The sequence below is a fragment of the Oncorhynchus tshawytscha genome, linkage group LG33, assembly GCF_018296145.1.
Source record: "Oncorhynchus tshawytscha isolate Ot180627B linkage group LG33, Otsh_v2.0, whole genome shotgun sequence".
In the NCBI taxonomy this organism is placed as follows: Eukaryota; Metazoa; Chordata; class Actinopteri; order Salmoniformes; family Salmonidae; genus Oncorhynchus; species Oncorhynchus tshawytscha.
The window spans coordinates 21215712-21235231 of record NC_056461.1 but is presented as its reverse complement, the minus strand read 5'-3'; the positions used below and the strand labels follow the sequence as shown (position 1 = coordinate 21235231).

Genomic DNA, 19520 nt, shown 5'->3' with positions numbered 1-19520 from the left:
ATTAAAAAATATGTTGCATATGTCTCCAGTCATATAAGGTGTAGTAGAATTGCATGACATGTGTTTATAAAAGGCTACATTTTTCCTGTGCAAAGAAAGGAGAAGAAATGTCTCTGATTAGAGGCCTACTGTCACTACACGTACAGGTTTGCATTGTTCATAACTGCAGGTTTTGCTAACAGTGATTGAGTTATCTTATTAGCCTAAATTGTCACGTTGCACTGTATGCACAGTTCCACAAGTAAATTAGTACATTTATGATGAGGTTGAGTCATGGTTGACATTGTATAAGCCGTTCACCTGTAAACCTAAGATTGCGATGATAATTAATGGCTGGAGTCATTTTTGTTAGTTTTTGCTGTTCTCCAAATAGCATTTTAGAGTTTTTAAATTGTGTAGAAATGCCCCACTTTGCCATACCCTAGGTTTAGCTGAACTGAACTGATGCCACTAAGGGAAACCTTTAATGTCAATCACTGATGACCCAATCAATGGATTACATAATATTACGTACAGTACAACGTGAGTAAAAACATGGAACTTCTGAGCAGTCACTGCTATTCTACTTAGAATAATTGAAGAGTGTTAAGAGATTACCAGTCGTGAAGGGCTCTCCCCACCAAAAACAGTGATGCAAATAAAAGTTGTGCCTGGTCAGACTTTAGATTGAATAGCATTCACTTAACCTTAACATCAAAAAGGGTTGATGTGTGATGCCATCATACTGGGGAACTGTGAAATCTGAGCTGAAGATTTGTTGATCAGCCATAGTCAAATATGGTCCACACACACACCCACTCACACACACTACACATACTGTTTCAGAAGATAGGGGATGTAATAAAATAATGGAATAACCAAATGTGAACAAAGAAATCCCTGAATGCAATCCTATTACGGTCTGTCCATAGGGACTATTCTAGTAGAAGTTCATATAAATATCTTGTTTATATCTGATGCCTGAATACAGTCACACAGCTAAAATAGTGTACGCATAATATCCTGTGACCTACATAATTTCATATGCAGGTCAACAACTCCAGTTACTAGTTTACTGAATTGTGTATACTTTTATCACAGGCCAATCGTATTCATAGATTCCATAATTATGCATATAAACAATAATGGGGAGCCTACATTATTTTACAAAGTGAAGTTCTTACTCTGTCAGGTTTTGGGGAAGTGACAACCCACTGGGCCAATCTGTTTGAATCAACGTTTCAACATAATTTGTCTATGTATTGTGACGTGGAATCTACATGGAAAATACAGTGGATTTGAAAAAAGTAATCAACTGTTGTTTTGAGGGTGAAATTTCAATGCCAAAATTATGTCATCATGGTAACCAAATTTCAACATAACCTAATCTTGTTTAAATATGTTGAATTCGTACCTTTAAAACAATGTTATATCAACTATAATTATTTTCCTATAGGCTTGGCAGCACCTCCTACTGGAGAAGTAATCTATTTACAGCTACCCTTTGGTATCCCAGGATTTTAACTAAGCCCGGCCCTGCTTAGTTATTTGTCAATGACTATTACTAATGTGTACTAATTACTACTGAGAATTATTGTTGAGAGATCTCCACTTAAAAACGAAATAGATTCACTGCTGCTCATTCCAAAGGGTTTAATAGAGCAAATGAAATGTGACCATACTGTATCACTCATATCTTTAATGGTGCTATTTAGGCCTATATACAAAGTAATCAACAGCTATTGTTTCAATTCAACACAGAATTCAACTAAAAATAGACAATACAATAGGCCCACTGTTTCAAGATCTGGTTTATTTCAAATGTAATGATATTTAGAGATATTGAATTGTGTTAAATTGTCAATGCAACCAAATATCAACATTTGGATAGTTCCATCTGTGCCACTGACTTAGACCGGTTTTAATTCCAGTTTGTCTACAAATGAATCATTGATATGTTGGATTCACCTCTCCATCTCAACCAAACATATGTTAATTAAAGAATATGACTAAATCTAATCTAACTTTATTTAAAATTGTGATTTAATTTGATGTAATCCTTATATTAGTTGGATGCCAGTATTTCCTCCTGTGGTTAAGCAAATCAACTTCGTATCATCATCAATAGCCTTCATTGTAATAATCAAATGCAATCGTACCAAATTGCTTGAATTGAATATGTTAAGAACAGTAAAAAAAAGTTATTTGCAGTGAGAACTTAAGACTATGTCAATAACAGAACAGTTAATTATGTTATGAAACAAAAAAGTGGTAACCAAAACGTCGACAGGTGGCATCAACAATGACCGGCATATTCAGGCGGTGTCAAGTTTGCAAACAATTGGTGACAAGAAGACAACATATTATTTTTCGTATGTCAAATGTATGTGCGTCCTTACCTTAAATATTATCGTCGTTGTAAAATCCAACCAGGTTTCATCGTTTCTAACTCCTCTGAAGGCTTTTGATAATGATGTCAGTGACGCGCTAGCATCCTCGGTACTTCGAGCCATCCTCCGCCTACTGTCATGTCACGCACCTTTGTGTAAAACCCTGAGGTATAGTGTCCGCATATTCGCACAAAGCTGTTGTGGGCGACTATGGGCTGGCTACTTAAATGATAAAATACATTGAAAAAGCGTATCTATAGTTGAATGCATTCCAGTACTCCTATTGACTTGAGTCTGCAAATCCATAAACCTATTATAAGGTGTCACATTTGAGTAAATGCAGCGGTTTAGCGTAGTTTCGCGGGAGCCACTGCATTGTATTTTTTTGCCATGGGGCAGAGAAAAAATAGCAATTTTATTGCTGATCTATGGCATTTTACACATTTTGCCATGCGGCTGAGAGAAAATGTTGCTGTTTTAGAGCTAATTTCCTACTATTCTATACATTTTGCCACGAGGCTGAGTATTTTTTCAGTTTTATGGCTAATTTCCTATAATAAAAAAAATCATTGTGGTGTATGACGTGTTCTTACGCTATCTTTGGGGGCCAAACTCTGGTGGGGCCACAAAGCTCGTGGGGGTACCCCAGATTTTACAGAGTTACAGTTCATATAAGGATGTCACACGACTGGGAATACAGATATGCATCTGTTGGTCACAGATACCTTTGAAAAAAAGTAGGGACGTAGATCAGAAAACCAGTCAGTATCTGGTGTGACAGTTTCAGCAGCTGTCCGGGTGGCTGGTCTCAGACGATCCCGTAGGTGAAGAAGACAGATGTGGAGTGGTTACACATGGCCTGCCGTTGTGAGGCCAGTTGGACGTAGTGCCAAATTCTCTAAAACGATGTTGGAGGTGGCTTATGGTAGAGAAATGCACAGAGAATTATCTGGCAACAGCTCTGGTGGACATTCCTGCAGTCAACATGCCAATTGCACGCTCACTCAAAACTTGAGACATCTGTGGCATTGTGTTGTGTGACAAGACTGCATATTTTAGAGTGGACTTTTATTGTCCCCAGCACAAGGTGTACCTGTAAAATGATCATACTGTTTAATCAGCTTCTTGATATGCCACACCTGTCAGGTTAATGGATTATCTTGGTAAAGGAGAAATGCTCACTAACAGGGATGTAAACAACTTTGTGCACAACATTTGAGAGAAATAAGCTTTTTTGTGCATACGGAAATATTCGGGGATCTTTTATTTCAACGTGTTGCATGTTGAAACATACACTTTACATGTTGCATTTATATTTTGTTCAGTGTAGTTCAGAATCATGATAGCCTAGAGCTACTATACTCTGAAGCTCATCATCATACTCTACACAATATGACAAAGATCATACCTGAAACTGAACATATTGTGTGTGACAATGAAATTGCACACTCAATTGGCTTTGATCTTCCATCTTCAATAGGCATGTCTGGTAACATAGGTTGGCTGAAATGAAATGTAAATTAATTCAAGAGTAAAGACCTGTTGGAGTATGTCAGTGGGGTGTCTGGTAGCTAGCGGGTAAGAGTGTTGTGCAGAAAAGATGATGGTTCGAATCCCTGAGCCAACTAGGTGAAACAAATCAGTCGATGTGGCCTTGAGCAAAGTACCTAACCCTAATTGCTCCTGTAGGTTGCTCTGGATAAGAGCGTCTGCTAAATGGCTAAAATGTCCAAGTCAAATGAAGAACTGTAGGCACATTTCAAATAGATTTACAGGAACATTACTGTATATTCTCTTTGGCATGTTGGGTCAGAGTTTGTTGCTCTGGCTGTTTTTTTTGGGGAACACCAGTCGGACAGCATTCATGCATTTAGATCTCACAGACTTGAGGCCATCAGATAGGACCTTAGTCCTCAAAGCTTTCACACACAACCTTTGCCACATTTGGTTGTCAGACAGCTGAGAAGATGAGAATCTCCTGATTTTGGCGGTAGGAGGTCTCCTGTACCTCTAGAATACAGCCACAGAGCCTTTTTTATTTTTTATTTTTATTTTTTTTTACGTTCAAGGAGAATTAGCCAATCAGCCAAAGTTGACAGGAATATTTTTTTTCCAGGCAGTCTGATCCAGTCCATTACCTTGAATCTGTTTATTTGATTGTGGTTGCATTTATTTAAAAAGGGTTAGCCTTTATTTAAAGATGCACTATGCAGAAATATACTGGTTGCTAAAATTCTAATAGTTTGCCTAATTTCAGTTTATGTGGCAAAACAAGCAATATAGTGTAGCGAATCATTGTACCATCTAAACCACTGTAAAATATATTGTCCATAACCCAAAATATTGTATTTTCATCTTGTTTGAAGTTGGTGTACAAAAGCTAAAGTAAAAGATGCAAAAACAAAACTTAAGCATGGGTAGCATAGAAATAGTGCACATAGAACAGATCTACCACTTCTTAGACTTGCTTTCAATGCGAATGACAGATCTATAACACAAATGTCTATGTCAATTTGGTGGAGTTTCCCAAAAAGTTACATATTGCAGTTTTAAGCATTGAGTCATGCTGAGACCAAGGTCTCTTTTGTAGATGAGCCCTGCATGAACACATCAATAAACAACCCTTACACTAGTATGGATATCTATACACATCAATTACACAATGCATGAAAAGAAAAGAAAACAACAAAAGCAAAACACAATTGTATGAAACAAACACATGCTTCAGTAAAAGGGCCCTCTAACATCTGCCTGAATTGCCCTAGAGGCACCAGCTGACAAGGGATTGCAAATACAAAGCTTCCAAATATGAACCTCAAACATTAACACAGAGCCACACCACTTTGGAGATTACCCAACAAGGATGTCTACCTTTTAAAATTCCAATCAGATCATCTCATAGTATCTGGATGAAGAAATGAAGCTTGAATATGGTATGAATAATGCTATGTGTCTTTCTTTCTCAGATTTCCACTATAACTATGTTGTTTTCTTATAGTTTTGAATGGAGTGTTTATATTGATGCAGCTGTGGTTGTTGCCCAGACAAGGGCCAGAGCCATCATCAGAACCTGCCCTCAGCGCTGGTGGGAGGCCTCTCCCCTCTGATACGAGACGCCTGGAACACACACAAACACAGAGAAGGAACAGCAATGTTCCATTCCTTTACACTCCTAAAACATATGGTGCTTCACAGAGAAAAACACACTACATCAGTAGCACACAGAGCAGGGAAAAAGCATGGATATCACCCCAAATAGTTGTTCTCTAAAGACTCAATCAAACGTGTAGCCTATACTTTCCATACCCATTGCTGTCTCTGATTGTAAGACAGGATGTTTTATGTACAGTTTGTGCTGGTCTTTATATGCTCTTTGGTATTTCTTTGGTCGTGTACATTAGTTTTATGAGAACAAGGGTTTCTATCTAGTTATGTCTCAATTTGTATTTTGTCGGTGTACAACCGTGGCGCCAATGCACTATACCTGTTCCTCCAGGTCAACAATGTGCTGCAGATGCTTATCAATCAATCTGTCTCTGGTCATAACTTCCAAGGCTAGGTCAGCCAGACGTCTGGACTGAGTGTCCACTATCACCTAAAGCACACACGTATTGATAGACAGATGTAAGTTCGGACCAAATACAGAACAGCAGAAATACAGGCATGAAACATCTGGAGGTGATTATCAATTGAAAGGCATAATATTCAAATGTTCTTCTTTTAGACTCATTAGCTGAAAAAAACAGAGAAGTGGTGACTAGGGAGGAGAGAAGGAGCAGGTTATATAGTTAGAAATGTGTAATAGCTCACCTTCATCAGGTTCATATTAAGCTGCTTTTCCATCCTTAGAACTGGCTTGGTTATGCTCTGCACCCTCTCCAGGACACGGCACATCCTGAGCTCCAAGGCACCTTGCTCGGCCAATAAAGTCTCCAGTCCCAGCTGCATGTCCTGAGCTGCATTCTCCAGCCTGTCGCTCTGTGCTGTCATCATCTGGAGGTTCTTCGTCACCTGCCTGTGGGTCCTTCCTACCTGCACACCTTGCTCTCGTAGCCTCTCCACAACCTGGGTGTCTCCCATCAGCTCCTCTGACACTTGGTCGCCCTGCCTCTCCATCCTCCAGGCACTCTCCCGCACCCCCTGGAGCAGTTGGAGCAGCCCCACAGAGAGCACCTGTATCTGGCCCACAGGAACCTGGCCACCCCCCTCTATGGAGGGTTTGCCTGGTGGTGGAGAGCACCATGCCAGGCTGAGGCCCACCAGGCAGATGGACAGCTGTAACACCCGGCTCACCCTCATGGCCTGGTATGGAGAGATCCCCTTCAACTCAGTCTAGAACGAGAAAGTATCTTATTTTAGATAAATGTGGTTGTGGATCCAGTAAGCTGATGTGATGAGCCTTTATACCCAGAACCTGTTGGATCTTGATCAGATGGCAATGAGGAAAATTCAGGTCTGATGAGACCTCACAGAATTCTGGGTGTACTGCAGGTCTGTCCTGAGGAGGTGTGGAGCTCAGACTGATGTTGAATAGAGAGATGAGGAGAGGGAGGGGCTGGAAAGAGACAGTGGGTGTTCCCAGACTGACACCAGCCTTGCAGCCAAACAGCCCCATTGACTCAAATAGTTTATAATTCACTGGAATGATCAGTTCCATTAATAACCATTGCCACTACTAAAGATAAGTCATATAGTCCCTCCCTTCAGAGGAGTGACAAACTGTTAAATAAATCTGCTTTGAATTTACATAAAAAATGTGGCTACTTATTCAATTTGAATCGGACATTTACAGACTCTAATAATCAAAACTGTAGGTGCAATTTGGGAAACATTTGAGAAATTACAAAATCTTTCTTGGCCTTAGTTTTATTGATGGAAGTGAAAGGGTTATATCTGTTGGCCGTCTGTGGTGGTGCAGACACATACAGAATGCTTAAGGTGTTACCATTATTCGTGTGTGTGGTGTGGACTTCTGGCAAAGCCTGTGTAATCTAACAAGTGTGTCAGTGGCTAGGTGTGTTTGCATCACATTTACTTTTTCGTCCGTGATGACGTAATGCACAGAACAAATAATTTTGCTGTTAAATTCCCATATACCGAATAAAAAATACAATGATATTGGTTTCCATCGCATTTTCAAATCTACTTGATCGTTTTCTGACAAAACATGTTGGGTTATAGCGAATGTGCCCACTCGCGTCTTTGCACGTGCGCTCTAGCCAACAGCTCGCAGATACAGTAAATGTAGGTAGGCTACATACATAATGATATTCATATTATGGACAAAAGAGCGCAAGCATTAAGTTTATTAGGCTACAGATTAAATAAATAAACTTCACAGGTTGGTGAAAGTGCACGTGATCTTGATGCTGCTTTCCAGTAAATGTCGATGGTCTGATTCTAGTGATATGATGATCGATGCTTGACTGCCGTTTGACAAACACAAATATTCTCACTTTTATTCACAATAATCGCATCATGTAGTTTAGTCTACCCTCACAGCCTAGTTTCTGCGAGCTGTTGGCTAGAACGCACGTTCAAACACCTGAGTAGGCACATTCACTATTTAACGCAAAAAAAGTTGTGACATAACTATAGAAACACATTGAAAAATACATTTTGTGTGCACTACGTCTCTACACACTGATTTTTATCCACAATCCATGTTTATATTTTCTTTATGCGGAAATTTTAATATCCTAGCTACTAACATAAAAATATCAACTCATAATCTAAAAAAACTCATAATAATCAGCTCCCATTCAGCCAGCGGATAAAACCGCTTTGCCAGGCCACACTCCTTTTATGACACGTTAATATATTTCCGCCTATTGAGACCTGGGCTTCCTACTTTACTCCTAACATTACTGTCCTTTACTTTCGTTGAAAAATATTCTCAAACATTCGCTTATCAGAATGTCCTTGATTTGCTGGTAGGGAAGAATGAGGGAAATTATTGTAAAGTTGTGTACTCACTATTAGTAAGGGGAAACCTGGGGAAGTTGTAACATATTTTGTCTTTTTGATCTATTATAGATCTGTTTGAATTGGTGATAATATGTAGTGGCTGTTTATTTGCCCTCAGCATGCATTTTTTCACCATTCTGAATGTCTACTGCAGGGATCCTCAACTATATTCAGCTGCAGGCTATTTTTTCTTGAGCAGATGGTCGGGGCTGGAACACAATAAAAAACATATTTTTACATTTCAAATTGACCACAAGAAGCCTAAACAGATATAATATTTGACTATAAACATAATAATTTCAAACCTTAATTAAACTGGAGGACATTGCCCTGCGTAGGGTGCCGTCTTTCGGATGGGACGTTAAAATGGGTGTCATGACTCTGTGGTCATTCAAAATCCCATGGCACTTATTGTAAGAGTAGCGGTGTTCACCCCAGTCATGGCTAAATTCCCAATCTGGTCACATTCCATCATGGCCACCTAATCATCCCCCTCATTCCTAATTGGCATATATTACACCTCACCTCTCCACCTGATAGCTGATGTGTGGTTCTGGCACAAAAATGGTCGCTGTGTATCACTGAGGTGGGTGCTACACATTGAGGTGAGTTTCCCCCTACTATGTAAAGCACTTTGTGTACCTCAGTTGGTAGAAAAGCGCTATATAAATATCTAACCAATAATTATTTATTATTATTAGTATACCATCACATATGGTCACTCTATGTGTGGGAATACATCAAAACAGATATCCAAAATTAAAATCACTTGGCGCTGATTTCCTGGTGTTGTTTTTGTTGTTGTCTTTTTATGTCCAACAATAAAAAATTAAAATTATACATTATTTTTTTTTTTTGCTCAGCATGCTTGGGGTGGGGTGGGGGTGGGGGGGGCAAATAAAAACCAGTTGGGGGACACAGGTCCAAAGAATCCATGTGTTCTTCTGAAATATGAACACAGAAATACTAGGGTAGCGATTTGACACAATTGGTCTTGAATTGGACTCCATTTTTATGGTGTCGGTCTTGACTCGGTCTCAGACAGCTCACCCCCCTCTGGTCTTGGTCTTGACTCGGATTCAATTTGCTCCAGTTTTGATCTTGAATCGGTCTCACTTTAGGTGGTCTCGAACACAACACTGGTGTTTGTTTACAATTGCTTTGTTTACAAACATTGGAGTAAAACAATCTTATATTTTGGGTTATTGTGGGTATTGGGGCATGACAGTTGAACTCAACTCATGAGGCGTTTATAACTTATATTCTTCAAGAATCAATGGGTACATACCAATGGATACATACCAAAAATGGATGGAGCAGCTATAGGTTGACACTTGGTATTTATGTTCCACCAGAAAAGAGAGAGAGAGAGAGAGAGAGAGAGAGAGAGAGAGAGAGAGAGAGAGAGAGAACATGGCTTCCCACACACAGAGCAATGCTGAAAGAGCTGCTTGTGTAACTGGGGGGACAGACCAACAAACCTCTCTTTGAATTGTTGTGGAGTAACAACAAATGGCACAATGTCAACTCATAAAGCCTGATTTATAGAGGAGTGAAAGGCGTCAGTCTCTGCCCACCGCTTCCTCCTGTCGCATTCAGCTCCAAAGAGGAAAATTGTGTACATGCAAACCAGAACTTTCATTTACATGGGAATCATTCTATCACCAGAAGAGAAAGTGCTAATAGGCAAATTAACGTGAGTCTAGAATTCTTGTTGTTATACCTATACATTTTCCAGAATATAACAATGCAACAATGTCTTTTGTCTTTTGTCTGGCGACATAGATCAAGAACGAGACCAATGGTTTTGATAAGTTCATGTAATTATGTCTTTATTGGAGGACCTCTAGGGTCCCAGGAGTCAGGGATCAGAGTGTGTGAATGGAGCTGCTGGGAGAAAGTTATCCGATGTTTAACATGCTCGTATTACATTTGTGATCAGACTTAAGAGCTCCTTGTCCTCACACCACTGCTCTCTTGAGAGAGGCTTAGACAGGGTAGACCCATGTGAGAGAAGGTCATGCTACATGCTACACTAAATAATAGGATCGGACTCTGAGCGGACCATAGTGGACTATTTGACGAGACAAACTTATACTGGGAAAAAGATCAGAAGGGACAAACTTACTATAATATATTGTATTTGGGGAGTGGGACAAGATCTGATCATTAGGCAATGATGCCTGCCTGGAGTTAAACCATGAACTGAATTGACTTGGCTGCACCTCTGGAGACCGCATTTGATTACTATAAGGTTTACTCTCTCTCTCTCTATGTGCAAGTATTATGGATGTGATTCTGAAGGTGACTAGTTTGATTATATTTCAGAAAAAGACAGATCAGAAAAGGTATTAGGGGAAAATAAAAAAAGTAAGATCTTGACCCTTATTATTCACTTTTAGAGTAAATCATAATCGACTTCAGTGACGTCTTTTGGTGCTGTTAAAAACTTCTCCATGCTGACTCTCTTTAGGTGGGGGTAGGGAATGTCAGATTCCATGCAGTCAGTGAAAAACACAGGAAATAGATTAATTCAGTGTGTCAGACACGCAGGAAGTGAATAGGGGGAACAAAATAATGTAGATTTAGAAGGAGAGAAATGGTAGTACTTGATTATGTATAGTTGGATGGATAGATGAGGAACCTGTGAGAGAGAGAGAGAGAGAGAGAGAGAGAAAGAGGGGTGGTATTACTGTAATCTCTCTGATCACACTCACCCTCAAGTTGCCTTGGTCACTCAATCTCCCCCCATTTATGGGCAGTCACTGACTCCCGCCCCCGGGGCTGCCCTGACCGGACCCTCTAGTTGGGAAGGGGGACGTGAGGGGCAGGGAAGGGGGCAGGTCGGCATTTATTGTCATCAATCTTGCCCTGGAGGCAGCTCTACAGTGGTCAGCACACTCCACAGCTGGCACAGCTACAAAGTATTAAAATTGGATTTGAAACCTAACCTTAACCATACTGCTAACCCTAATGCCTAACCTTAAATGAAGACCAAAAAGTTAATTTTTGTTTTCATACATTTTTACAATAAGCCTATAGCCAATTTGACTTTGCAGCTGTCCCATCTAGCGAACATCACTCAGTTCTGCCTCCAGTGCAAGATTCATGACAGTAAACGTCAATCTACGGGAAAGGGGCTCTGAGAAGCTGGACGAGGAAAAACGGGCATGAAACCAAAGATCACATGCCGAGATCACGACGGGCATGTGGAGCAGGGCGACGTCTCCCGGAGCTGAACATGTAAGGAAAGATCTCAGGCATGGGAGAATCTAGGTGTTATTGTAGTGTGATTCCCATTAAACAAGCTCCAACTCTCACACACCGATAGCACAGCTAGCAGAGGATTGCAGTCCTGAACAGGAGTCCCAACAAGTTACCATAAAGCTTGTACAATCCCCCTAAAGTTCAGCGATTGCTCAATTAGACTGAGGGAGTGAGAGCTGTGAATTTATGAGCCATATTATTTACGTGCCATGAGCAGCTGGGATGAGTGACCGGTTTGCTAGGCAGCTGTGGAGTGTCACAGAACATAAATCATCACAGATTGGCTGACAAGTTTATTTATTCACTGTTGGCACCAGTGATCGTTGTTCATAGAGGAACAACAATAATTACATTTATCCAACTCTAAATATGAATCATTTTCAGATGTATTATGTATTAAGTGAGAGAGCTTTTTATTTATTTAACCCTTATTTTGCCAGGTAAATTGACTGAGAACACATTCTCATTTACAGCGACGACCTGGGGAATAGTTACACGAAGAGGAAGGGGGATGAATGAGCCAATTGGAAGCTGGGGATGATGAGGTGGCCATGATGGTACGAGGACCAGATTGGGAATTTAGGCAGGACACCAGGGTTAACACCCCTACTCTTACGATAAGTTCCGTGGGATTTTTAGTGACCACAGAGAGTCAGGACACCCATTTAACGTCCCATCCGAAAGACGAGACAGTTTAATATCCAAATGTAACATGTAAGCATTATGCAGACAGTGAGCGACCTGCAACTGGTCTTGTGAGTAGTGTTGACGTGACTATGACCACCCTTACAGAGACACGACTGTGTTTCCAGCATATAATTGCCCAGACCCTAGCGCAAAAACAGTGTTTGAAATGTATCCCTAATCCGTTTGAGGCCCTAACAGATCATGACATAAGTGAGTCCATTCTATTAGACCTATCCCACAGGGTCAAGTCCCCACATGCCGTGTGTACTGTTCTCACCAGAAGACCCATTCTATGAAAGTGTGTGTGTGTGTGCATGTGCTCATGTGTGACCTTTTGACTTTACAGGTATTTGCGCTTGAGAGTGTACTATTCTATCACCCATGTCATCAGTGTCACCACACAGTAGATAGTCTAAGGAAACATAAGTCTATTTATTCCCTTCTCACAACCCTGCCTTTATTGCTCTTACCTTCCTCTTCCCGTCTCTCTCTAACGAGCAGCCCTATGACCTGCTGCTGGGAACATGTGTTCCCACGAGGGGTTTGTGCTTCTCATTCAATTCTGGAGGTGGCGCTCACATGTACAGTCCTCCGTCAGGACCAATAAAAATACAAGGGGAGAGAGAGCCAAGGTCTCTGCCTAGGGCTGCTCTAACAGGTTACACAGCCTCTCTGCTCACATGGGAATGCCAGAGAGATCGAGACAGGCACAAGGCGTTTGGCTGGATACGACACGTGAGATATTGCTGGTACGTGGGGATGTTTTGAACAACAGTGTACCTGGACTGGTATGTGTGGGACTGTGTGTGTTCGGAGCTTTTTCTTTGACTATTCAACACTTTTATAACTTGCAGCTGATTTCCCTCACACCTGCTGTGAGATTATGGGGTCTTTGACATCAAATCACAGGCTAATCATTAACAGCTATCAGTAGCATGTCATCTTTTTATTTCTGAGGCGTAGCAGTTAATGAGGGAATACCCAACGTTAAACAGAGCATGGGAGAGTGGAGGGAGGGAGGGGGAAAGGAACATGAGAGAGGAAGGAGATGGAGAAGGAGAGGGAGGACAGAAGCAAAAGAGGGGGGTTGCAGGATTTTCTGATACTAAAGCAGTGTGGAGTTCTCCTTTGTTGTGGCTGTGTGTGTCTCTGGCATGCTGATTTGTGACTAATTTGTGAAAATCACATTGCCAGGGATACCACACTGCCATGGCCTTGGCGTCTGTGACAGTAGCTGGAGGAGACTCATCTGACGCAAGAAACATCCGAGCTGTGTGTTTGTGTGCAGAGCTTATTTGACTAGTGAACAGCAAGTGTTTTCAAATTGTTCAAGCTGGCCAAGTTCTTCACCTGAACAGAGACTGCGTAAAATAATGGAGCTGGCCTAACCTATCGGACTGACGAATCACATAGAAAGTAAGAATGCTGGAGAACAAAATAGCGTGTCTTCTTTGTAGGATTGTGCTAAATATGATAGCTGTCGTGGAGTAAAAACAGGTCCATTCTGAATGGGAGGAATATTACAAACTGTCATTGTAAAATTAAAAAAAAAATCTCTTATCATAGAGCAAATAAGTCATGCTCTTTCCATGACATAGACTGACCAGGTGAATCCAGGTGAAAGCTATGATCCCTTATTGATGTCACCTGTTAAATCTATTTCAATAAATGTAGATGAAGGGGAGGAGACAGGTTAAAGGATTTTTAAGCCTTGAGTCAATTGAGACATGGATTGTGTATTCTACAACTGCATTGCTTGCTGTTTGGGGTTTTAGGCTGCGTTTCTGTACAGCACTTTGAGAAATCAGCTGATGTAAGAAGGGTTTTATAAATAAATGTTATTGATTGATTGTATGTGTGCCATTTAGAGGATGAATGGGCAAAACAAAATATTTAAGTGCCTTTGAACAGGGTATGGTAGTAGGTGCCAGGCATACTGGTTTGAGTATGTCAATAACTACAACGCTGCTTGATTTTCAACACTCAACAGTTTCCTGTGTGTATCAAGAATGGTCCATCACTCAAAGGACATCCAGACAACTTGACACAACTGTGGGAAGCCTTGGAGTCAACATTGGCCAGCATCCCAACGAATTGTGGCTGTTCTAAGGGAACTCAATATTAGGAAGTTGTTCCTAATGTTTCTGAAACTGTGTATTTTTTTATTTTAACCGTTATTTAACTAGGCAAGTAAGTTAAGAACAAATTCTTATTTAAAATGATGCAAGGCAAAAGGCCTCCTGTGGGGATGGGGGCTGAGATTAAAAATGAGGGGGGAAAATGCACATTTTAGAGTATTCTTTTATTGTTCCCAGCACAAGGTGTACCTGTGTAATGATCATGCTGTTTAATCAGCTTCATCATATGCCACACATTATCTTTTATCGATTATCTTGGCAAAGGAGAAATCCTCACTAACAGGGATGTAAATAAATTGTAAATAAATGTAAATAAATTGTAAATTGTAAATAAAATGTAAATAAATTGGTGCACAACATTTGAGAGAAATAAGCTTTTTGTGCGTATGGAACATTTCTGGAATCTTTTATTTCAGCTCATGAAACCAACACTCTGCACGTTGCATTTATATTTCTGTTCAGTGCAAATCCATGTGGTGGATGTAAAAGGGATTTTACAGTTCCCTCTACAATGGAAATATTACACCAAGGCAGTGGCGATTTTAGCATGTAAATCGTGGTGCGGGCAAAAAATAGAAATGTTGCAAATGCATGCCAGTAAAGCCACAACACTAAACAATACATTAATTGCACTATAACGGTGACAAACAGTGCCCACAAACTGTTAGGGCCTACATAAAGCTGTCCCAAAAGCAGAGCTTTCTTTTCAGCACCATGGAGTGAATCCTTACCACTGCTACACCTGGCTATCAGCGGAGCCTTTTCTGGGAGTGAAACAGTTCATTCAGACTCATTTACTGCCTTAAAAAAACATAGCTGATAAGGCTGACTTGCTTAAACAAATGTGGTTTCTACTGAGAATTGAGATGTACAAACTATGGCATAAGGGAACGATGAGCGGAGAAGAGGCAATCCGTAAATTTAATTTAAGACATTAATGAGCAAGCTAGAAAGGACGTAGTCAATATAACTATTTGTTCAGCACTTTTGAAATGTACCAAGACAGAATTCAGAACATGGACCATTCTTACAGTATTCTCCCTGTACACCAAGTCAGAACCACAGGATAAATAAAGGGGACATAAAAGACAATGAAAGCTCTTACAATATACAGTTAAAGTCAGAAGTTTACATACACTTAGGTTGGAGTCATTAAAACTCGTTTTTCAACCACTCCACAAATTTCTTGTTAACAAACTAGAGTTTTGGCAACTTGGTTAGGACATCTACTTTGTGCATGACACAAGTCATTTTTCCAACAATTGTTTACAGACAGATTATTTCACGTATAATTGACTGTATCACAAGTACAGTGGGTCAGAAGTTTACATACACTAAGTTGACTGTGCCTTTAAGCAGCTTGGAAAATTCCAGAAAATGATGTCATGGCTTTAGAAGCTTCTGATAGGCAAATTGACATCATTTGAGTAAATTTAAGGTGTATCTGTGGATGTATTTCAAGGCCTACCTTCAAACTCAGTGCCTCTTTGCTTGACATCATGGGAAAATCAAAAGAAATCAGCCAAGACCTCAGATTTTTTTTTTAGACCTCCACAGGTCTGGTTCTTCCTTGGGAGCAATTTCCAAATGCCTGAAGGTACCACATTCATCTGTACAATCCTAGAATAACAGCAAAGAACTTGTGAAGACGCTGGGGGAAACAGGTACAAAAGTGTCTATATCCACAGTAAAACGAGTCCTATATCGACATAACTTGAAAGGCGCGCTCAGCAAGGAAGAAGTCACTGCTCCAAAACCACCATAAAAAAGCCACATTACGGTTTGCAACTGCGCATGGGGACAAAGATCATACTTTTTGGAGAAATGTCCTCTGGTCTGATGAAACAAAAATAGAACTGTTTGGAGAAAAAAGGGGGAGGCTTGCAAGCTGAAGAACACCATCCCAACCGTGAGGCATGGGGGTGGCAGCATCATGTTGTGCTGGTGCTTTGCTGCAGGAGGGACTGGTGCACTTCACAAAATAGATGACATCTTGAGGTAGGAAAATGATGTGGATATATTGAAGCAACATCTCAAGACATCAGTCAGGAAGTTAAAGCTTGGTCGCAAATGGGTCTTCCAAATCGACAATGACGCAAAGCATACTTCCAAAGTTGTGGCAAAATGGCTTAAGGACAACAAAGTTAAGGTATTGGAGTGGCCATCACAAAGCCCTGACCTCAATCCTATAGAAAATTTGCGGGCAGAACTGGAAAAGCGTGTGTGAGCAAGGAGGCCTACAAACCTGACTCAGTTACACCAGCTCTGTCAGGAGGAATGGGCCAAAATTCACACAACTTATTGTGGGGAGGCTTATGGAAGGCTAACCAAAACGTTTGACCCAAGTTACAATTTAAAGGCAATGCTACCAAATAATAATTGAGTATATGTAATCTTCTGACCCACTGGGAATGTGATATATCGTTCTCTCTACTATTATTCTGACATTTCACATTCTTAAAATAATGTGGTGATCCTAACTGACCTAAGACAGGGCATTTTTTACGAGGATCAAATGTCAGGAATTGGGAAAAACTGAATTTAAATTTAGTTGGCTAAAGTGTATGTAAACTTCCGACTTCAACTCTACAATGATTACATTTATCTAAAACAGGCAATAGGCTACATGTGCACCATTAAGTCAGAACATTAGGTGAAATTATGAAGGGAAAAGGGACCAAATTATTACTAACATCTTACTTCACAACATACTTAGTATTGCTTTCTTAACTACAGTATTCATATCTCCCTGGCATACTACATCATTTATTCAGCAGCATACAATACATCTTTGGACTCACCGTGTTGTGCTGTGCTCACTTGAACAGGAAGGTGGCGCTACGGTCCAAATTTTGTCATAAAAATCTGTCATTCTCTGGATTTATGGTGCGTTCAAGACAAGGTTGAATCATGATGACATCAGTGATCTTCAGGTCAGAGCTCTAGAAAGAGACCCAAGTTCCCGACATGCAATTCTGAGTTGGATGACCGTTCAAAACGTATTTTCCCAGTCGGCGCTCACTGAAGTCTGAGATTTCCCAGTTTTCAGAGTTTCCAGTTGTTTTGAATGTGGCAGAAGTGATGCTGGATTGACAGCATGGCCAATGTTGAATATTTATCCTTTGAAGCTTGGAAAAGAGACCCTTAAACTCAGACTTGGGACCACACACCCACTCCACTGAATAGCAGTGATTGCTTTTCAATGCTTGCAGTTAGGCACTGATTCCTTCCAAACCACTCATTGTTGAATTTGCAATTTCCAACTTGTTGTGTAATGTTCAGTGGTGAAAACTACGTATGTAAAAATACTTTAAAGCACTACTTAAGTAGTTTTGGGGGTATCTGTACTTTACTATTTATTTTTTTGGACAACTTTTACTTTTACTTCACTTAATTCCTAAAGAAAATAATGTACTTTTTACTCTATACATTTTACCTTTTACCTGACACCCAAAAGTACTTGTTGCATTTTGAATGCTGTTACATTTTGAATGCTTAGCAGGACAGGAACATGGTTCAATTCACTCACTTATCAAGACAACACATGGTCATCCCTTTTGCCTCTGATCTGGCAGACTCACTAAACACAAATGCATTTTTTTTAAATGATGTCTGAGTGTTAAAAACAAGAAAATGTCAAATACTTTTACTTTTTATACTTTAGCAATTACATTTACTTGTGATACTTAAGTATATTTAGAACAAAATTCTTTGACTGAAGTAGATTGTACTGGCTGACTTTTGCTTTTACTTGAGTAACTCTCCATTAAGATATCTATACTTAAGTATGACAATTGGGTACTTTTTCCACCACTGGTAATGTTTATGTCCAATGGCAGATGAGCACCGTAACATTTTATCTTCCGTAACTTGGCAAAGAAGGCTTTAAGATATATGTAATGTATTGTCATAAGGAGTGCAAATAAGGAATAAATTTTTTTAATTTAATTATACGTTCACTCAACCTAAAATTGTAAGTTGAGTAAGCATACAGTTCAACAAATAGTTATAAGGCACCCGAGTGGCGAAGCGGTCTAAGGCACTGCATTTCAGTGCTAGAAGCATCACTACAGACCATAGTTTGATCCCGGGCTGTATCACGACCGGCAGTCCCATAGGGTGGTGCACAATTGGCCCAGCGTTGTCCGGGTTAGGGGAGGGTTTGGTCGGGGTAGGCCGTCATTGTAAAAAAAGAATTGGTTCTTAACTGACTTGCCTAGTTAAATAAAGATTAAAGAAAAACTTGAGAACATATGTTGATTTAGCTATATGCCCAAAGGTTGAGGCAACTCAATCCTATTGCAGCTGGTTGCCTTACAATTGTACATTTTAATCAACATTGTCAAAAAAAAATTACAGTGCAGAGTATGTGCACGGGTGCGCTTCACAACTGTGGGACACAACTGAGACCAAAATAGCTGATAAGTTTAGCCTCATTCTTTAACACCCCTGGTTGTTGCTGGAATTGACCCTACTACTATTTACTTTGTGCATCTACGTCATCATCTCAATTTTTACTGAAATGTAATTATATTCCTGTAAGATTACCTGCTTATTGGCTAGGTTTCACCAACAAGCTATAATGGCCTGGAAAATGTTTCCTGCACAATTTTTCCCCACATAAAGCTCTTTTGTGGAATAATTCAGACATAACTATAAGGAATCAACTGGAACATTGTTCTACCCCAGCTGGCATGAGAGGAATATTGACTTTGTTCTTGATATTTTCGACAACAAGGGTAATATTCTCACATACGAACAATTTATAACATTGAAAGAGTTTCCAATACCTTTCAGAGAGTTTATTTCTGTGATCAAAGCTGTTCCCAGTAGTCTAACTACACTAATGAAAACTCATCTTAGTTTTGGGAATGATCACAAAGTTTATCCAGAACTCAGATTGGAAGGCGTGGGCTTACTTGAGAAATCTTGTTGTAATAAATATATAAGACAAATTCTTCATTCACAAAACCAACTTACACCGAGAGGAAAGTTTTTCTGGAATATTCCTGACATTGTCTGGAAAAATGCATGGTTAAAAGGCCTTACAAATACTCTATACCAAACAAAGTTAAGGAAGTGCACTTTTACA

At 40.0% G+C, this 19520-nt stretch overlaps 2 protein-coding genes across 2 annotated transcripts in view; both read right to left on the bottom strand.

The window, feature by feature from the left end:
• The window catches only part of LOC112230514 (phosphatidylinositol 4-phosphate 5-kinase type-1 beta-like), a 29080-nt gene extending 26442 nt beyond the window's left edge, over nucleotides 1-2638 (bottom strand). Inside the window, exon 1 of the mRNA XM_024396798.2 lies at nucleotides 2379-2638. Coding sequence (XP_024252566.2) covers nucleotides 2379-2492 — 114 coding nt within the window. The 5' untranslated portion in view covers nucleotides 2493-2638. The remainder of the gene's footprint in view (nucleotides 1-2378) is intronic.
• A 2154-nt stretch (nucleotides 2639-4792) lies between these two features.
• On the bottom strand, nucleotides 4793-6862 carry LOC112230566. Its single transcript, XM_024396844.1, has 3 exons — nucleotides 6180-6862; nucleotides 5854-5964; nucleotides 4793-5486 (listed from the first exon to the last, which is right to left on the bottom strand). The coding sequence occupies exons 1-3, from the start codon at nucleotides 6666-6668 to the stop codon at nucleotides 5433-5435; spliced, it is 654 nt and encodes a 217-aa protein (XP_024252612.1). The 5' UTR covers nucleotides 6669-6862; the 3' UTR covers nucleotides 4793-5432.
• Nucleotides 6863-19520: the final 12658 nt, after the last annotated feature.

Excerpts from the sequence above, each read along its gene's own strand:
- LOC112230566 (XM_024396844.1), bottom strand. The coding sequence starts at position 6,668 with ATGAGGGTGAGCCGGGTGTTACAGCTGTCCATCTGCCTGGTGGGCCTC. Across the intron at positions 5,965-6,179 it reads TTAATATGAACCTGATGAAG|GTGATAGTGGACACTCAGTC; the intron begins GTGAGCTATTAC and ends TGTGTGCTTTAG. Across the intron at positions 5,487-5,853 it reads TTGTTGACCTGGAGGAACAG|GCGTCTCGTATCAGAGGGGA; the intron begins GTATAGTGCATT and ends TGTGTGTTCCAG.